This window comes from Aquarana catesbeiana, linkage group LG08, assembly GCF_042186555.1.
Source record: "Aquarana catesbeiana isolate 2022-GZ linkage group LG08, ASM4218655v1, whole genome shotgun sequence".
NCBI lineage: Eukaryota > Metazoa > Chordata > Amphibia > Anura > Ranidae > Aquarana > Aquarana catesbeiana.
This window is the reverse complement of record NC_133331.1, coordinates 259,335,519-259,354,588: the sequence shown is the minus strand read 5'-3', so window position 1 is coordinate 259,354,588 and position 19,070 is coordinate 259,335,519. Positions and strand designations below refer to the sequence as shown.

Below are 19,070 nucleotides of genomic sequence, written 5' to 3'. Positions count from 1 at the left end.
CTGCTCCTTAACAACCACTTATTCTTCACACAGAGTTCTAATCGGTAAATCATTTTTCGATCGATCCGAAGAATTGTGAGGGTAATTTATAAATTATAAATGAAATTTAATTAATTTGCAAAGGAATCAATGGAACAAAATTAGTAACATAACAAATTTATCTGAAACAAAATACATTTTTCCGTTCTGCACGTCTAGTTTGTGAAGGCCCTGGAGTACCTGGACATTAGAAACACCCACAAAATGACAATAGTTTAACCACTTTGCGCAAAACGATGTTCCCGTATGTCGGTACTTTGACGCTTAATACCCGGTATTTTCGGGAACGCTGTGCATTTCTCTTTAAGATAAAAGTGGTCTCCATGGCGGATTCACAAGGATGCCTGGCTGCGGACTGAGGGGGAGATGGTCCCCCGCTCGGCTCCATAGCACGGGAGGTGTGAAAGTGATGTCAAACGTCACTTCCGCCCATAGCTCTTAAAAGGAGAATTTTTTTTTTTCAAGTTACTTTTTTCTTATTATTGCATTTTAGTGTAAATATGAGATCTGGGGTCTCATATTTAGGAGGTCCTGTCATGCTTTTTTTCTTTTACAAGGGTTGTTTATTTTTTTCTTTCAAAATAAAAAGTAAACAGTAAAATAAATAAGAAAAAATAAAATAAAATTTTAAAGCGCCCCGTCCCGACGAGTTTGCGTGCAGTGTTCAAACCACACATGTGAGGTATCGCCGCAATCGTTAGATTTTTATAGAAATCGCCTATGGAGATTTTTAAGGGTAAAAGTTTGTCACCATTCCTTGAGCAGGTGCAATTTTGAAGTGTAACATGTTGGGTATCAATTTACTTGGCATAACATTATCTTTCACAATATAATTGGGCTAACTTTACTGTTGTCCTATTTTTTTTAATTCAAAAGAGTGTATTTTTTTTTAAAAGTGCGCTTGTTAACCGCTGCACAAATAGGGTGTGACAGAAAGTATTGCAACAACTGCCATTTTATTCTCTAGGGTGTTAGGAAAAAAATATATAATGTTTGGGGGTTCTAAGTAATTTTCTAGTAAAAAAAAATTATTTTAACTTGTAAGCAACAAGTGTCAAAAAGAGGCTCAGGATTATCTAATCCGTCCCTTTTTACCCCTCCCGTTCTGGTGGCTCCAGCTGTCAAGATCTTTAGGGACTTGGTTCTTAAAGACCTTGCGAAACTTCCCGTGAAATGTATTTGCCACCAGCCACTGTCAAGTGCCGGATTCAAGTCTTTGTGCGAACGGAAAGACTTAGTTATTCGTCTGGCGGACAAAGGCGGTGGCATAGTTGTTATGGATAAAAGTCAGTACGAAATGGAGATGCACCGAATTCTTAGTGAACCAGATACATGTAGGGAACTTCCAAATAACCCTACCAGTATATATAAGAGACAACTTCAGGATTTTATTACAAAGGGTTATGACCTCAACATTTAGAATAAAAAAGATAGAGCATTCTTAATTCCTACAGCGCCCAGCATTCCCACCATTTATTAACTACTCAAAATTCACAAGGACCCAGTACACCCTCCTGGACGGCCTATCGTGAGTGGCATCAATTCAGTCACATCACGTATAGGCCAGTATATAGATTTTTTATTTACATCCTCTGGTTAGACAGACACCATCCTATCTTAAAGGATACTGGTTCCACCATCAGACTTTTGGAAAACATTGAGATACAAGAAGATTTCATTATGGCTACAGCAGATGTGGCATCTTTATATACGTGTATACCGCATGAAAGGGGTGCTGAGGCCGTCCAACATTTTGGATCATGAACGATCTCTGGCCCCCTTTCAATGCGAGTATCTCATAGAACTTTTGGAATTTGCAACCAAACATAACTATTTCTGGTTTAACCAATGCTACTACCTCCAACAACGAGGGGTGGCAATGGGAGCCAAGTTCACTCCAAGCCTTGCGAACCTGTTTATGGCCAAATGGGAGGAGGATGTCTATGCCCACGGGACTCCATCATTAATTCTGTGGGCTAGGTATATCGACGACATCCTCCATCTATGGAGTGGCACCTTAGACTCTTTAAAACGATTCTTTGATAACCTCAATCTAAATGATAGGGGTATCTCTTTGTCATAGGAGGCAAGCAGAAATAAAAGAAATGTTTTAGATCTAGAAATAGAGATTGTAGACAAACAGTTTAAATTTCAAACCTATTTCAAGCCTGTGGACCGTAATGGTTTTATCCCCATAGATAGCTGCCACCATAATTCCTGGTTGAGCTCGGTTCCGCGTAGTCAGTTTTTAAGACTCCGCAGGAACTGCACGGACACGGATACATTTACAATACAGGCAGGGGTCCTTAAACAAAGGTTTCTTGACAGTAAGAATATCGATTTAGAATTACAAAGAGTCACTAATATAGATAGGGGGTCATTACTTGTGGTTAAACCCAAACGAGTACCGGATGAGAATTTTAAATGGGCTATGTTGACCTCGTTTTCAACACAACATAAACAAATCAAAACAATTATGAAGAGACACTGGGATGTTCTTAGACAGGATAGTATTCTCAGCACTGCATTACCTGAACAAGCCAAGGTCATTTTTAGGGGAGCACCATCCCTACAAGGTCGCATAGCACCTAATGTTATCAATCCACCGGTTCGTCCCTCTTTTTTTCATGATTTCATGTTTTTTTTTCCTTGTAAAAAGTGTGTCGTGTGTCAATACAATACATTGGGAAGATGTAAAACAGTTCAATTCACATCTACTGTCATGAAAAAGAAGTATACCATTAAACACTTCTGTACATGTGGCACAAAAAATATGGTATATTTGGTCACCTGCCCCTGCGGCAAGCAATACGCTGGCCGTACAATTAGGATGTTTTCCACAAGGGTCGGCGAACATATTGCTTTAATTAAAGGCAGTGATTCAAAGCATAGTGTCCCTAGACCTTACAAGGAATTCCATAATAGTGACCCTAAGGAATCACAATTCATTGCCATAGATAAGTACATTCCACCTTGCAGGGGAGGCGCCATGACCAGAGGAGTCTCTAGTCTAGAGACTTTCTGGATCTATGAGCTGCAGTCCCACTCTCCGTTCGGAATGAACGTTGAGTGGGACATTAATGCTATTATTAATGAATCCTAGTTGTGCCCGATGTTAACATCCCTATTCATTTTTAGATTCATATCCATTTAAAATATCTTCAGTCTCTGAGCTGTGTGTAACATAAATGATAATATAACGTATTTTTATCGTGTGTGCTTACGATTATTGTCATTGATGTAAGGGTCCCTTTAAGAGAATCCATCTCAGATGTTTGTATACACAATTTTCCTATTTTTGGAGTTATCCACTAACAATGAGGATGTCCCTTTCAAATATGTATAAAAAAACAGTATCTAACTGGTTACAGAGAAACACTTGTTTTTTATAATTTCCAGTTACTGATCTTTAACTTGTGACTTTATTATTTTTGGTTTTCTTTTTTATTAGGTAGGTTTATATAAGGTCCCTATAAGTATCTTTAGTATTTCCTTATACACAGTTTTACAAAAAACAATTTTAGTTTTATTTTTATTAGGGTTGTTTTTACTTCTAGTTATATCCCCAATACACTGAGATATCCCATGCCGAGGCTTGGTACACAGTGTGGCTTTACTAACATGTGATCGCACTGCGAAGCCTGACATGCGCTTTACGTTTTTTTCGGCTACTCTCAGCCCATTTCACAAATTGGGTTATGGGGATGCGTGACGATGAGGTGTCACCCCCACATGTTCGTCACTATGTTTATCTGACTGGACGCTCGCACGTTGTTCACGCCCACACGTTCGTCACTATGTCTATCTGACTGGACGCTCGTACGTTGTTCAGTGCGAGCATCATGTCTATTTACCACACATCTCGCCCAACAGCTCTTGGAACGCACGTCCAGTTATCATACTGAGTCGTGGAACACATGGCGGTCCGCCATCTTGGGTAATACCAGAAGTGTGTATTAAAATTGATGGTGACACAGCGCAAGCTGGATTCTTGTTATTGGGGTCACATTTCCTTTATAAGTGAGTCTGGCTGCAGTGGAGGGACACCCCAGACGAAGTCTGAGACGAAATGCATCGGTAAGGACTCCACTGCGCCATTATTTTATACAAGCGCTTGAAATCACTTTCTAAATGTAAGTGTTTTACTTTTAATAAAATTTTAAATAGTTCATACGGAATTATGCTATGTGGCCCTCTTTTTCCACTTCCCTTATCCAATTGATCAACATTTGACACAATCTGATGTGCAGTCACCCCTGTATGGTGACCGATTTCTTATGAGTTTCGGGACGCCCTGGGTTCCCATTACAGAGGATTCCCAAGATTCCATTCTGGTTGTCGGTTCATAACACAAGCCTGTTTGACTCATAGAACGTATGTTCTTTTGAGTTCAAACCATCCAGCAAGCTTACATCTGCCTTGGTGGTGGCTTTACTACACTGGTGTCTTTAAGTTTTCACCCATTATGTTGGATGCCAATGCGGTGATTAGGATCTTCAATTTCCTTAATGTACACTGTGGACTTTAAATCCTTTCACGGACTTATTTAATTTTTCACAAGATTTTTTATATATATAGATCTTCTATTTATTTATTCGGCACAGATCACATGTGGTATTTTGTGTGATTTTTTGTATATTTCTTTAGCCATTATGGTGTGTAGATTTATATAATTGAATTTACAGAGATTTTGTGATTCACCCTTCAATGTTAATGGTTGGGTTTTGTTAACCAACTCAAACACTTTAGCGCTACACTTATGCACTCTTAAGAGTCAAAAAGAGGCTCGGGGCTGAAGTGGTTAAAGAGTAAACACCCCAAGGTATTTTTAAGAGGCATAGTAAGTATTTTAAAGACTTAAAGACAAAAATTTGTACACAAAGTTGTCAATTTAATAAGATATTTTTCACATATAGCATGGGCATACTTGGAGTTTAACCCCAAAACACATTTTGCTACTACTCCTGAGTATGGAGTACCACATATGTGAGATGTTTGTCTTGTTTAGATTGATTATTTACCTGACATTGTATCTTGTGTATCACAAATTCAACCAATTGTAATTGTTTGGACTGTAATAGTTGCCTCTGTAGGAGTGGTCAAGGAATATAGCTTTGTGTAGCATCACATATAGCAGTCTCCATTCCTAAAAGCCAAGCAAGCCTAGCCTACCGGTACGTGGCTGCCACCAGGAATGCCATGCATACTGGCCAGGAAGTAGAGGAGGCTAAAGAAAGCAAGAACAAAAACGTTCCTATGATTCGAGGAGTGCAGTTGTCTGCAGGAGATGGCCTGGACTGGTGTTTTACAGAAACGTAGCCAGTGGGATGTGCAGATGGGTCAGTCCAGGTGGCAGACAGAGACAAGGTCAGCTGGCAGTCAAAGGATTAGTCCAGGCAGCAGGCAGAAGCAACACTGCACTGGTTTGGTGGCAATTAGGGACACTGCTGATGGCAGCACTGGCACTGATGTGGCTGGTGATTAGGAACATTTGGCAACAGAGATTTTTCAACATATTCTTCATCTGTTATAAGAAAAAGGTTATTATCGCCTCGAATTCTGTTTTCAATACTTGAATTAACCAGGTTTCCTTACTATTTTCTTAGTGTGTTCTGTAAGTAATTTCCTTTCTCTCCTACTGCATACTGTGTTCCCTATGATCTCCAAGGCTGCGCAAGTTTGAAAGGTATTGAAGTCATTCTCTTTGGGACACTATGAGGCTGAAAAACTGTGTGTAAAGGGCGCTAGCTGGACAAATAAAACGTAACGTGAATAAATTAAATTAATAAAACCATAAATGAATTAATCAATAAACAATGAAACAATACTGTGAATCAATTCATAAATAGATCAATGTATAATCAAATTGTTCATAATTAATCAATCATAAAAAAACTTAAACGTTCATATATTGCTGTGATTAATTAATCTTCAGTATAATCTCCAAACACCGTGCTCCTGAATTAATATGTGCTCCAAAACAATGTTTTCATTCACATTATGGGGCTGATTTAATAAAACGGGAGAATCTGTTGCAGCTCTGCACAGAAACCAATCAACTTCCAGGTTTTTTCTCAAAGCTTAACCAATTCCGCCCAGCCTATAGCAGAATGACACCCGGGTGGTGGTTCAGTTATCCTGACTGGGCGTCATATGACGTCCAGCAGGATAACAGCCACCGTGCGCCCGTGGGGGCGCGCATCACGGCGATTGGTGGTGTGTCAGTCTGACACACCGCTACACCCACCGATCTCGGTAAAGAGGCTCTGACGGAGGCTCTTTACCATGTGATCAGCCCTGTCCAATCACGGCTGATCACGATATAAACAGGAAGAGCCGCTGAACGGCTTTTCCTCACTCGCGTCTGACAGACGCGAGGAGAGGCGATCGGTGGCTCTCCTGACAGGGGGGGGTCTGTGCTGATTGTTTATCAGTGCAGCCCCCCCTGCGGATGCCCACACTGGACCACCAGGGACACCACCAGGAACACTAGGGATGCCCACAACAGATGGATGACCAGGGATGCCATCCTAGACCACCAGAGATGGCAGTAAGTCCCCAAGGAATGCACATCAGTGCCTGCCAGATGTCTCATCAGTGATGCCCAGTGGTGCCATCTATCACTGTCCATCAGTGTCTTCGATAAGTACCCATCAGTGCCACCCATAAGTACACCATCAGTGCCGCCTATCAATGCCCATCAGTGCTGCATACCAGTGCCACCTATCAGTGCCACCTTATCATTGCCCATTAGTGCAGCCTCATTAGTGCCCGTCAGTGAAGGAGAAAACATATTTATTTGCAAAATTTTATAACAGAAACAAAGAAAAACTTTTTTTTTTCAAAATTTTCGGTCTTTTTTTATTTGTTGCGCAAAAAATAAAAAATGTCAGCAGTGATCAAATACCACCAAAAGAAATCTCTATTTGTGGGTACAAAATGATAAAAAATTTGTTTGGGTACAGTGTAGCATGACCTCTTGGGCAGGAAGTGACAAAAGTGCCTGGTATTGAAGTGGTTCATTGAACAAGCTAAAGTTAGAAACGAATTGGCTACCATGCACAGCTGCCTCAGATTTTGCACTCTCCAGTTTAAGTAAATCAACCCCTATATACACTATATTGCCAAAAGTTTTGTGACACCTGCCTTTACACGCACATGAACTTTAATAGCATCCCAGTCTTAGTCCATAGGGTTCAATATTGAGTTGGCCCACCCTTGGCAGCTATAACAGCTTCAACTCTTCTTGGAAGTCTGTCCACAAGGTTTAGCAATTTGGCAATGGAAATGTTTTACCATCCTTACAGAAGCGCATTTGTGAGGTCAGGCACTGATATTGGACGAGAAGACCTGGCTCGCAGTCCTTGCTCTAATTCATCCCAAAGTGTTCTATCGGGTTGAGGTCTGGTGCAGACCAGTCAACTTCCTCCACCCCAAACTCAGTCATGCACACTATAATGCCAAAAGTATTGGCCCACCCCTCCAAATCACTTGGTGGAGGAGGGATTATGGTGCGGGGGTTGTTTTTCAGGGGTTGGGCATGGCCCCTTAGTTCCAGTGAACTCTTAAGGCGTCAGCATACCAAGACATGTTGGACAATTTCATGCTCCCAACTTTGTGGGAGCAGTTTGGGGATGGCCCCTTCCTGTTACAACATGACTGCGCACCAGTGCACAAAGCAAGGTCCATAAAGACATGGATGAGCGAGTTTGGGGTGGAAGAACTTAACTGGCCTGCACAGAGTCCTGCCCCCAATCCGATATGTCATCTGTGGGAGGAATTAGAGCGGAGACACAAACCAGGCCTTCTCATCCAACATCAGTGCCTGACCTCACAAATGTGCTTTTGGAAGAATGGTCAAACATTCCCATAGACACACTCCTAAACCTTGTGGACAGCCTTCCCAGAAGAGTTGAAGCTATTATAGCTGTAAAGGGTGGGCCAACTCAATATTGAACCATACGGACTAAGACGCCATTAAAGTTCATGTGCATATAAAGGCAGATGTCCCAATACTTTTGGCAATATAGAGTATGTTGATATAGTAGTGACAGAGTCACTTTATGAAGCACAATGTGGAAAAGACAGAAGAAATCGTTACAATTGGCCAACATCTAAAACAAATTTAAAGCTTATATGAGGGGGAAGGGGCATGTCTCTTTAGGAGATAGGAGATTCTCTTATACTGTTGGTACACCACCTATCCCATTTTGTGCCGTGTAAGGAGGTGGTTGTTGTGGAGGGTAGGTAGGATAGGTAGTATAGGATCCAGGAACTGTGATTGGTTGCAGAACTGCGGCACTGTTCTGTAGCACAAATACCTGAGAAAAAAAAAAAATTAGATTCATTAATATACAACAAGCACAAACAGTTGTATTGCAGAGTAGGTGCAAAATATATATATATATATATATATATATATATATATATATATATATATATATATATAAAAATCTCCCCCCTAGTCCTCAGAATCAGCTCTGCACTTGTTTAGAATACATCTCTAATGAAACACAGTACTTTTTAAAAAAAAAACTGAAAAAAAATAGAAACCAAAATGTTATGAAGGTACTCATAATAATAAGATCATAATAACCTGCCAAATTTTTTTTTTTTTTTTTTTTTTTAGAGAATAAAAGATTAAATCTAAATGGTCAATAAAGTGACATTATCACTTTTGTTCCCAGTTTTCTTTGTGCCGACTTTGCCCAATATATACAGTGCCTTGAAAAAGTATTCATACCCTTTGAAATGTTCCAAATTTGTCACATTACAACCAAAAACATAAATGTATTTTATTGGGATTTTATGTGATAGACCAACACAAAGTGGCAGATAATTGTGAAGTGGAAGGAAAATGATAAATGGTTTTCAACATTTTTTACAAATAAATATGTGAAAAGTGTGGGGTGCATTTGTGTTCAGCCCCCTTTACTCCGATATCCCTAATTAAAATCTAGTGGAACCAATTGCCTTCAGAAGTCACCCAATTAGTGAATAGAGTCCACCTGTGTGTAATTTAATCTCAGTATAAATACAGCTGTTCTTTGAAGCCCTCAGAGGTTTGTTAGAGACTCTTAGGCCAGGTTCACACTGGTATGACACAACAGTCATACCACTTTGGATCCGATTTTGCCCTGCGACTTGAAGTCCGACATGCGTCCGACTTCAATGAACAGGGATCCGACTTTGATCCCCGACAATACCAGACACTGTGTCTGGTATGAATCTTTAGGGGGAACTACACACCAAATAAAAAAAAAAAAAAGACATGGGTTCCCCCTCCAAGAGCATACCAGGCCATTCGGTCTGGTATGGATTTTAAGGGGAACCCCCACGCCGAAAAAAGGGCGTTTGGGTCCACCCCAAAATCCATACCAGACCCTTATCGGAGCACACAGCCCCGCAGGTCAGGAAAGGGAGTGGGGATGAGCGAGCGCCCCCCCCCTCCTGAACCGTACCAGGCCGCATGCCCTCAACATGGGGGGGGGTGGGTGCTTTGGGGCAGCCAAAGCACCCACCCCCAAAGCACCTTGTCCCCATGTTGATGAGGACAAGGGCCTCATCCCGACAACACTGGCCGTTGGTTGTCGGGGTCTGCGGGCGGGGGGCAGGTATGCCATTACTTATATTGGCATGGGACGGGGTCACCGGGTGATGTCATTCTGAGGCCCTGCCCCTTATGACATCATCACCTGGGGCATGATGGGGTGGTGATGTCATAAGAGGCTGGCCTCCGGTGACCCCGCCCCATGCTAATATAAGTAGTGGCACACCACGCACCCAGCATTAGAGCGGGAGAATGTCAAATCAACATCAGAAGAAGAACAGAGGCAGAAGACAGGCAAGAAGACCCAAAACAGCGAGAAGATAGCAGAGAAGACCCAGCAGAGGCAGAAGACAGCGGACAGAAGGAAAAGAACCGGAGAGGGCTAGAAGACATCAGCGGAGAGCGGAGAAGAACCGGCAGAGGCAGAAGACATCAGCGGAGGAGGCAGAAGAGCCGGAGAGGGGAGAAGAGATTGGAAGAGTTGACAAAGCTGCCTTAATAAGTTACACGTGTGATGTGTTTTGTTTTTTACATTTTTTTCAGGTGAATGGGTAGGGGTACAATGTACCCCATACTTATTCACATAGGGTGGGGGGCCAGGATCTGGGGGTCCCCTTGTTAAAGGGGGCTTCCAGATTCTGATAAGCCCCCCGCCCGCAGACCCTGACAACCAATGGCCAGGGTTGTCGGGAAGAGGCCCTTGTCCTCATCAACATGGGGACAAGGTGCTTTGAGGTGGGGGCGCAGGGCCCCCCTGCCCCAAAGCACCCACCCCCCATGTTGAGGGCATGCGGCCTGGTATGGTTCAGGAGGGGGGGCGCTCGCTCGTCCCCATCCCCTTTCCTGACCTGCTGGGCTCTGTGCTCGATTAAGGATCTGGTATGGATTTTGGGGGGGAACCCATGCCGTTTTTTTTTTTAATTTGACGTGGAGTTCCCCTTCAAGATCCTCAGAGCAAAAGTCGCATGTCAAATTCGGGTCAGTTAAGACTTTGACTTCAGCCCATTGAGTATCACTGAAGTCAGATCAAAGTCGAAACCAAAGTAGTGTAGGGAGCATTTTCAAAGTCGGACCGACTTGTGCCGGACCAGTTAAGACGGCTCCTATAGGGAAACATTGATTTTCACACATCATGCGACATGAGCTCCCAATGTCGGAGAGTTTGTCGTACCAGTGTGAACCCGGCCTTAGTGAACAAACAGCATCATGAAGCCCAAGGAACACACTAGACAGGTCAGGGATAAAGTTGTGGAGAAATTTAAAGCAGGGTTAGGTTATAAAAAAATATCCCAAGCTTTGAACATCTCACGGAGTACTGTTCAATCCATCATCTGAAAATGGAAAGAGTATGGCACAACTGCAAACCCTACCAAGACATTGCCGTCCACCTAAACTGACAGGCTGGGCAAGGACAGCATTAATCAGAGAAGCAGCCAAGAGGCCCATGGTAACTTTGGAGGAGCTGCAGAGATCCACAGCTCAGGTGGGAGAATCTGTCCACAGGACAACTATTATGCCGTGTACACACGGGCGGACTTTCCGACTGGACTGGTCCGACGGACTTTCCGACGGACTTTTGACAGACTTTTTTTTACGAACAGACTTGCCTACACACGACCAGACTTTCCAGCAGACTATGTCTGCCGGTCTTCCCGACGGACTTTCCGAATGAACGGACTTGCCCACACACGAACAAGTCCGTTCATTTTGAATGTGACCTGGGTACGACGGGACTAGAAAAGGAAGTCAATCTCGTCGCTTTTATCGGCGAGATTGACACTATGCTAGCCCCGTCGCGGGGCATACCAGGCCCTTAGGTCTGGTATGGATTTTCAGGGGAACCCCCTACGCCGAAAAAGCGGCGTGGGGTCCCCCCAAAATCCATACCAGACCCCTATCCGAGCACGCAGCCTGGCCGGTCAGGAAAGGGGGTGGGGATGAGCGAGCGGCCCACCCCTCTCCTGAACCATACCAGGCCGCATGCCCTCAACATGGGGGGGTGGGTGCTTTGGGGGAGGGGGAGCCCTGCGGCCCCCCCACCCCAAAGCACCTTGTCCCCATGTTGATGAGGACAAGCGCCTCTTCCCGACAACCCTGGCCGTTGGTTGTTGGCGTCTGCGGGCGGGGGGCTTATCGGAATCCGGGAGCCCCCTTTAATAAGGGGGCCCCCAGATCCCGGCCCCCCACCCTATGTGAATGAGTATGGGGTACATGGTACCCCTACCCATTCACCTAGGGAAAAAGTGTCAATAAAAAAACACACTACACAGGTTTTTAAAGTAATTTATTAGACAGCTCCGGGGGTCTTCTTCCGCTCTCTCCGGCCTCTTCTCCCGGTGTCCGGTTCTTCTGCCGCTCTCCGGCCTCTTCTCCCAGTGTTCGACCTCTTCTCCCGGTGTCCGGTTCTTCTGCCGGCTCCTCCGCTATCTTCTGCCGCTCTTTTGCTAGTGGTGGCCTGGACTTCTGGGTCGTCTTCTTCCCTTTTCTCTTCTTCCGATGTTGACACGACGCTCTCTCACGCTGGAATGGTGTGTGAGCGTTCCGCAATGACTTATATAGGTGGTGACCCCACCCCCTTATGACGTCACAGTCCCGGGCATGCTGGGACTGTGATGGCATAAGGGGGCGTGGTCACCAGGTGCTGTTGACCACGCCCCCTTATGCCGTCACAGTCCCAGCATGCAAATTTGTTTTTCCTATTGCAGCCAGCACGAGATGTAGTACCCTGCCCTTGCGTCCTATCTGGTCCGTTGGACCAGCATACAGATGAACAGGCTTTCCGTTAGGAACTGAGTCCGGCGGAGCTACGACGTAAAGATTTGAAGCAGGTTTCAAATCTAAAGTCCGTCGGATTTCCGACCGGAACGGTCCGTCGGAAGTCCGATGCAGCCCACACACGGTTAGATTGTCCGCCAGATTCGGTCCGTCGGAAAGTCCGCTCGTGTGTACACTGCATTAGTCGTGGACTCCACAAATCTGGCCTTTATGGAAGAGTGGCAAGAAGAAAGCCATTGTTGAAAGAAAGCCATAGGAACAAAAAAAATTTGTTTGTCGGAAATTCTGACGGAAAATGTCCGATGGAGCCTACACACGGTCGGAATTTCCGACAACAAGCTCCCGACCGTATGTACGCAGCATTAGAGTCTGCAAAAGACTTGAGACTGGGGCTGAGGTTCACCTTCCAGCAGGACAACGACCCTAAACATACAGCAAAAGCTACAAGGGAATGGTTTAGATCAAAGCATATTTATGTGTTGGCTTTAGGTCTGGACTTTGACTGGGCCATTCTAAATTGAGAATCTGTGGCAAGACTTGAAAATTGCTGTTCACAGACGCTCTCCATCCAATCTGGCAGAGCTTGAGCTATTTTGCAAAGAAGAATGGGCAAAAATGTCACTCTCTAGATGTGCAAAGCTGGTAGAGACATCCCCAAAACAGACGTCCCAAGTCTTCCGCGAGTCGCGGGAGTCTCCCGCATTTGACTGCGGGCTCCCAGACACCCACGAGCGCCGGGCGATCTCCCGGCTGGGCCTGTCGCTCAGCCACAGACAGAGCTGCCCGAGCAGCCAAATGGAGTATGGCCAGTGTCCAGATGGGAGAAGAATGATCCTTCCCAGGTTTGGATGCTGTTAAAGTGTGCCTGGCTGGATTGAGGCTTGCATGGTCTGAGTAGCAGTTAGGGGTGGGCAGAGCCTGCAGAGAAAGCTCATCACTCTGCACCGATCACTGTCTAGCCCAACAGTAACCAGAACTCTCCCCAGACCAGCTCACATGCTCTGGCACTGCAGCTGCCATTAAGGTAAAGTGCTAAAATGTATTTGTAGAACAAGCTAGGTGAGGGCCAGCAATACCAGATTTGTAAAATGTCCTGTCTGTATCAGTCTGTAATTAATGTAGCTTCCAGCAACTCTGATGAGATCACAGACCAAGACAACTTCTCTACTTCCCAGGATCATTAGAAATCTTTATTGGACATTTACTCATTTACTGAGGGATAGGTGTTTGATCACAGGCTTTGAAATTAATTCAAGCAGACCCCAACCTCACAGGCAAGCAGTTACACATATTCTTTAATGTCACTTAGAAATGTCTAAAAATCTCTGCAGTGACTTAGTATAAACTATTTTGGGATATTTGTATGTAGCTGCTAATATGTTACAAGAAATCTTTACTTTAGGCTGGCTATAAAACAAACTTTAGCCCCAGAGCAGCCCTCTTCCTCTGATAGTCACTATCCCTCCTTCAGAGCCCCTTATTATTTTTATTTATTATTTATACAGTGCTGTCAATTTACATAGCACTTTACATATACAGTCCCTGTCCTCAAGGAGCTTACAGTCTAATGTCCCTAACTCCCATACTAGGGCCAATTTAGACAGAAGCCAATTAACATCTCAGCATGTCTTTGGAGTGTGTGAGGAAACTGGAGTACCTAGGGGAAAACCCACACGGGTACAGGGAGAACATGCAAACTCCAAGCAGGTAGTGTCATAGTTGGGATTTGAACCAATTGCACTAGCAGTGCTGGGCAGAAATGCTAACCTCTTATGGAGAAATCCATTCTATTTTTTTCTTCTGTCCACCAGCTGAACAAAAAAAAAAAAAAGTATACTCACCTTTAGATTTACACTACAAAAAAATTGTGTACCCAGCTCCACCCTCCTAGTTGCCAGCCCTTCTTCATACCACCACCACATCCGTCCTCCTAAAGGTGGGTACAGATAGATTGAAATTCAACCAGTTCAGCAGGGAGCGGCAAAATTTCAATCTGTGTGTGGCTCTCCCCCTTCCTGTTTGACAGAATGTGATCGGTAGATTGACTTCTGTTGACTGGTCATGCTAGAAAACTTTAATTCGATCAGTGACCAAAGCCAAATGGCTGCAGCCACTGATCAGTGTATTCTGACAGCGGGGAGTCCCTACTGTCACAATACAATGGCACAGTGGGGAGGATTCCTTCGTTTTTTTTTCTTCCGCCCACCACCTGAACAATAAGGGAGCTAACTGTGTATACTCACCTTTAGACTTATACCACAGATGCTAGGGCATCTTTTCCTTCCAGTGACAACACCAACACGCAGGCATTTTTCCTCACACTGACTTTCCTCACTGTTGCCCCAATATTTTACTGGGGGATGTCTACTTCTATTACATTTATATGTTACATATGTTTTGATAAGACGTGTCGCTACAAACTGCATCCCACCCTCTACTCCACCTGGTGGGGGGGGGCGCAGTTTGACATCTTCGCCCTGGGCACTAGATGACCTTGTTCTGGCACTGCAGGAGAATGTGATGATGTCCTCGCCAGGGATTGCCAGTCTGTGCGAGGTGGAGGACTGTAACAAAGTCCCGCCTCCTAGATAGATGGAACAATGATCCAATGATACATTGAATCAGTGTGATGTGTATCATAGGAGGCAGGACTTTGTTACAGTGGCTGTCCGGACATTCAAATCCGTAATAGAGCTCTGTGTGAGCAGGTTGCATTTAACTGGCACTGGTAAGGATGCATTTAATTGGCAATGGTAAGGCTGCATTTAATTGGGGGGGGGGGTCCCCTCCCTGAAATTAGTTTTTGCAGGTTGGGATGTCTGCCAAAAAGACTTGCAGCTGTAATTGCAGCGAAAGATGGTTCTACAAAGTATTGACTCAGGGGGGCTGAATACAAATGCACTCACTTTTCTAAAAAAATTGGAAGGCAATTTATCATTTTCCTTCCACTTCACAATTATGTGCCACTTTGTGTTGGTCTTTCTCAAAATATGTGTATGTTGTTGTAACATGACAAACTGTGGAGAATTTTAAGGGGTATGAATACTTTTTCAAGGCACTATAGTTATACAGCATTTTAACAAAACACTGACTTTTGAATCTCCACTTAGCTTGTTTTAGTTATATCCTTTCCATAAACAGTAATAAGAAATACACCTTTCAGCATTTTACCTTACTATAAATTAAAAAGCCATTTAGAGACTAAAGTTTAAAAAAAATGCTAGGAGGTAGAGTTTTTTTTTGTTTTTGTTTTTTAGAAGAGACTTTGCTTGGTTTTCCACCAAAATGATGCAGTACAAGCTCAATGTGCACTCTTGGTGTTAGAAATGTCAAAAATGGATGCTGGTGCCAAGAAAATTTAACTTTGTGCATACGTAAGTGTTACATCATCAGAGGTGTCCAGTGGCTAAGGAGAGAAGAAATTGGATGCAGAGAAAATGGCAGCAATGGTGGATGAAGCAGCGAGGGGGATCGTGATGTTGCCAGCACTGGAGGAGAGTATACTGATAGGTAAGTATGCCACAATGTGCAGGTGAGTCATATTTATGGCAAATGCTCTCCCTTGGCCACCACCGTGTTGGAACTAATAAAATTAATATACAATATATGCAGTTTTAATATGGCTACAGGCGTCCTATGACCCCTTCTTCCCCTCTCCCCATTCCCCCTTTTTCTTTTAATCCCCAATTATTATTATGCCCAAACTGCCCTCTGTACCCCTATGTTTGTTGTCTTTGATTTCTAGACCTCTAGATTGTCAGCGCCCTCGTAGCCTTTCATGACCTACTTGGTATACAAGGAAACCTGTTCATATATTTTTATTATAATGTCTCTTTGAAGGTCACCATTTCTGAAATTCTTTCTTATACTTGGCAGTTTCATGGGCATTGGTTATTATATACAGATTTCAATGTTGTAAATCCTGTCTGTTTCATGTTCATTTGCTGGCCGGTGGTATATTTATGTTTCTCATTTGCTCTTTCTCATTGGTTTTCTCGCAATAAAGAGTACAATTAGAAAAAAAATTCTACCTACAGCTCATGGCACATTAGTGTTATTAATAAGCTGAATAAAGTTTTATATAAAAAAATAAGTAATGCGGTGTACCTAGCTCATTTGGCACCCAGGACTGCATATTTTTGCAGTGCACTGCATCACATTTGTGTGTGCTATAGTGAGATGTCATTTCAAATGAGTGGAATGCACAGTGCACTACTGATTTTGCACCAGACCCCTTTGACTTTGTGTTGAAGTTCTGACAACCTAAAAAACATCACTTCTCTGGCACTTACCTGAGCAGGTAATGGATTTGAGTGCTTCTGAGCCCGACAGCCAAACACAGAGAGGCTAACAGAAATGGAGAACTGCAGCAGATATGTAAGAATGAAGAATCCACGAAGAACATCACCTCCATACTGTACATGTAAATAAACACATTAAAGGGTGAGCACACCAAAAACTGGTTGGTAGATTCTTTGGAGTTACATCAACTAAGAGTCTCTTCACTCTCATGAGGACTTATATAATCTCACAGAGATTTTAGCAGGGATAGCTGGTATGCCCAAGACTCCCCAGTGGTCAGGAACGGGGCTGTTTTGAGGTGACACATTATAATGCACTCTGTGAGCCACATGGAAGGGACACTGATGGGCTTACCAAGTGCATAACACATATAAATTTGTGTAGATTTTGTTGTTCCAACAAGAATTGTTCATTGTTATACAAATAATAAATCATGGGTAATGAGGGATAAAGGGAATATTCATAATTCCCAGCAAATGGGAAGAGTTAAAAACAATTCAGAGGGACCTGAAGATGAAGATTAGAGAGTATAAAGAGAAACATAGGAGAAAACTCCAGCAAAACAATGTGGTTACAGGTTTCAAGCCAGTTGGTGGAGTGACTAGGGGAGGTGTGTGAGGGCAAATGAACTGAACCTGTTTTTTTTCTAACAGGCTTGATTCAGTGGTCCTTGCCTTGACCTCCTCAGATTGAACATGCTGTAGACAAGCAGTGTTGAGACAAGTAACCTCCACTCCTCATACTAGAGTGCTTCCTTATTTATTGTGGGTTCTACTTCCCCCTATTGGATAACCTCGCTGGCTGTTCTTTTTTATAAAAACAGCTCTACTCCTCTTTCATGGGAAATTACAATGACAAGGTGAGTAGACAGTCAAAGGGTAACTCCACTTTCGTGGGGAAAAAAAATAGCAAATAAAGAAAAAAATAATATAGCGCATATAATTGTGACACTAATCATTTTGTAATTGAATGTTATTAAAAATTACCTTTCCTTTTCAATCTGCAGCCAATTAAATTTTCTGACAACGCATTACAATATGGCTACCTGGAGTTTTCTGTACACAGAATGTGTATGGACCACTCCCCAGAAACATCATTTGCTGCTTGTGTGATTGGCTCACCAATTTTCCCAGAAGTCTGTCTAAGATACAAGTCAGATTTCAGGCATCCCTTGCAACAAAAATGTCATTTTTTTGAGAGATACTTTCAATAGGAACCCGTCTAAAGGGATTCAGGGCTAGCAGATTTCCTCATTAGTGTCCTGTAGCTCCACACCTGACAGGTAATTATGAAACCACTCCCATTAGACCCACTCAGTACAGAGGCACAGAGAAACACACATAGATTTCTTCAGAATAACAAAAGGTATAAATCGGCAACAAATTTTGTTATAATCCTTGCAATGTACATTGATCACCCAGAGGGGAATATTTTTTTCTCAACAAAAGTGGAGTTACTCTTTAAAGGAAACTTAAAGCAGGGAAATTAGCTGGCCCTGATAGTGTTGGCAGATTATCTGGGGGTGTCCTTCAATTTGTCTTTAACCTGAGCCTGAGTCTTCGAACGGTTGCTGTGTTGTGAAAGATGTTTTGCCTTGCTCCTGTTCCAAAGATACCGTGCCCTCGAGGATTACAGATCAGTGACTTTGACCTCCCACATCATGAAGACCTTGGAAAGACCAGTTGCAGCCCATGGTTAATACATATTTAGACCCGCTACAGTTCACCTACCAGCCTAGATTAGGAATTGAAGACACTATAATTTCCCTAATAAATCGCATGTATACACCCTGGCGAACACAGTGAGGATCATGTTTTTTGATTTCTTCAGTGCATTGGATACCATACCGGTGATTCTTGTCTCCATCCAAGGAATGGTTGTGGAGTTAGTGGAGAATTACAAGTATCTGGGGATGCAAATAGATAATAAACTGGACTGGAATAAGAACACTGAGCCATCTTTATTTTTTGAGGAGGCTGAGGTTTTATAAAACATCTTCAGCATCATCCGGTAGATGTTAAAGGTCTGTGGTGGTCAGTGATCTCCTGTATGCAGTGGCATGTTGGAGAAGCAGGCTGAGATCAACAGACTCATTAAGCTGATGTGCAAGACTAGTGATGTTGTTGGATTGGAATTGAATTCTCCAAACAACAGTGTCAGAGAGGAGGATGCTGTCTAAGGTACGTTCAATCTTGGACAACTCCTCCTACCCACTCCACAATGCAGTGGTCAGTCTGAGGAGTACCTTCAGTGATAGATGGGTACAACCACCATGCACCATAGAACATTTATTGTGTAACAAACAAATTATATAATTCTTCTCTGCAAGTGCTCAATGAGGATGTTTTCGTCTGGACTTATGTTCCAGATTTTTATCTTGTATTTATATTATGTTAGTATTAGT

General features: G+C 43.3%; 1 protein-coding gene across 1 annotated transcript in view; it reads right to left on the bottom strand.

Annotated features, from left to right (window-relative positions):
- Positions 1–7,970: 7,970 nt before the first annotated feature.
- LOC141105360 (membrane-spanning 4-domains subfamily A member 8-like) overlaps positions 7,971–19,070 on the bottom strand; it is a 30,408-nt gene continuing 19,308 nt past the window's right edge. Inside the window, exons 6-7 of the mRNA XM_073595223.1 lie at positions 16,657–16,779; positions 7,971–8,360 (exon numbers count right to left, since the gene is read on the bottom strand). Of these exons, the coding sequence (XP_073451324.1) occupies positions 8,220–8,360; positions 16,657–16,779 (264 nt within the window). The 3' untranslated portion in view covers positions 7,971–8,219. The remainder of the gene's footprint in view (positions 8,361–16,656; positions 16,780–19,070) is intronic.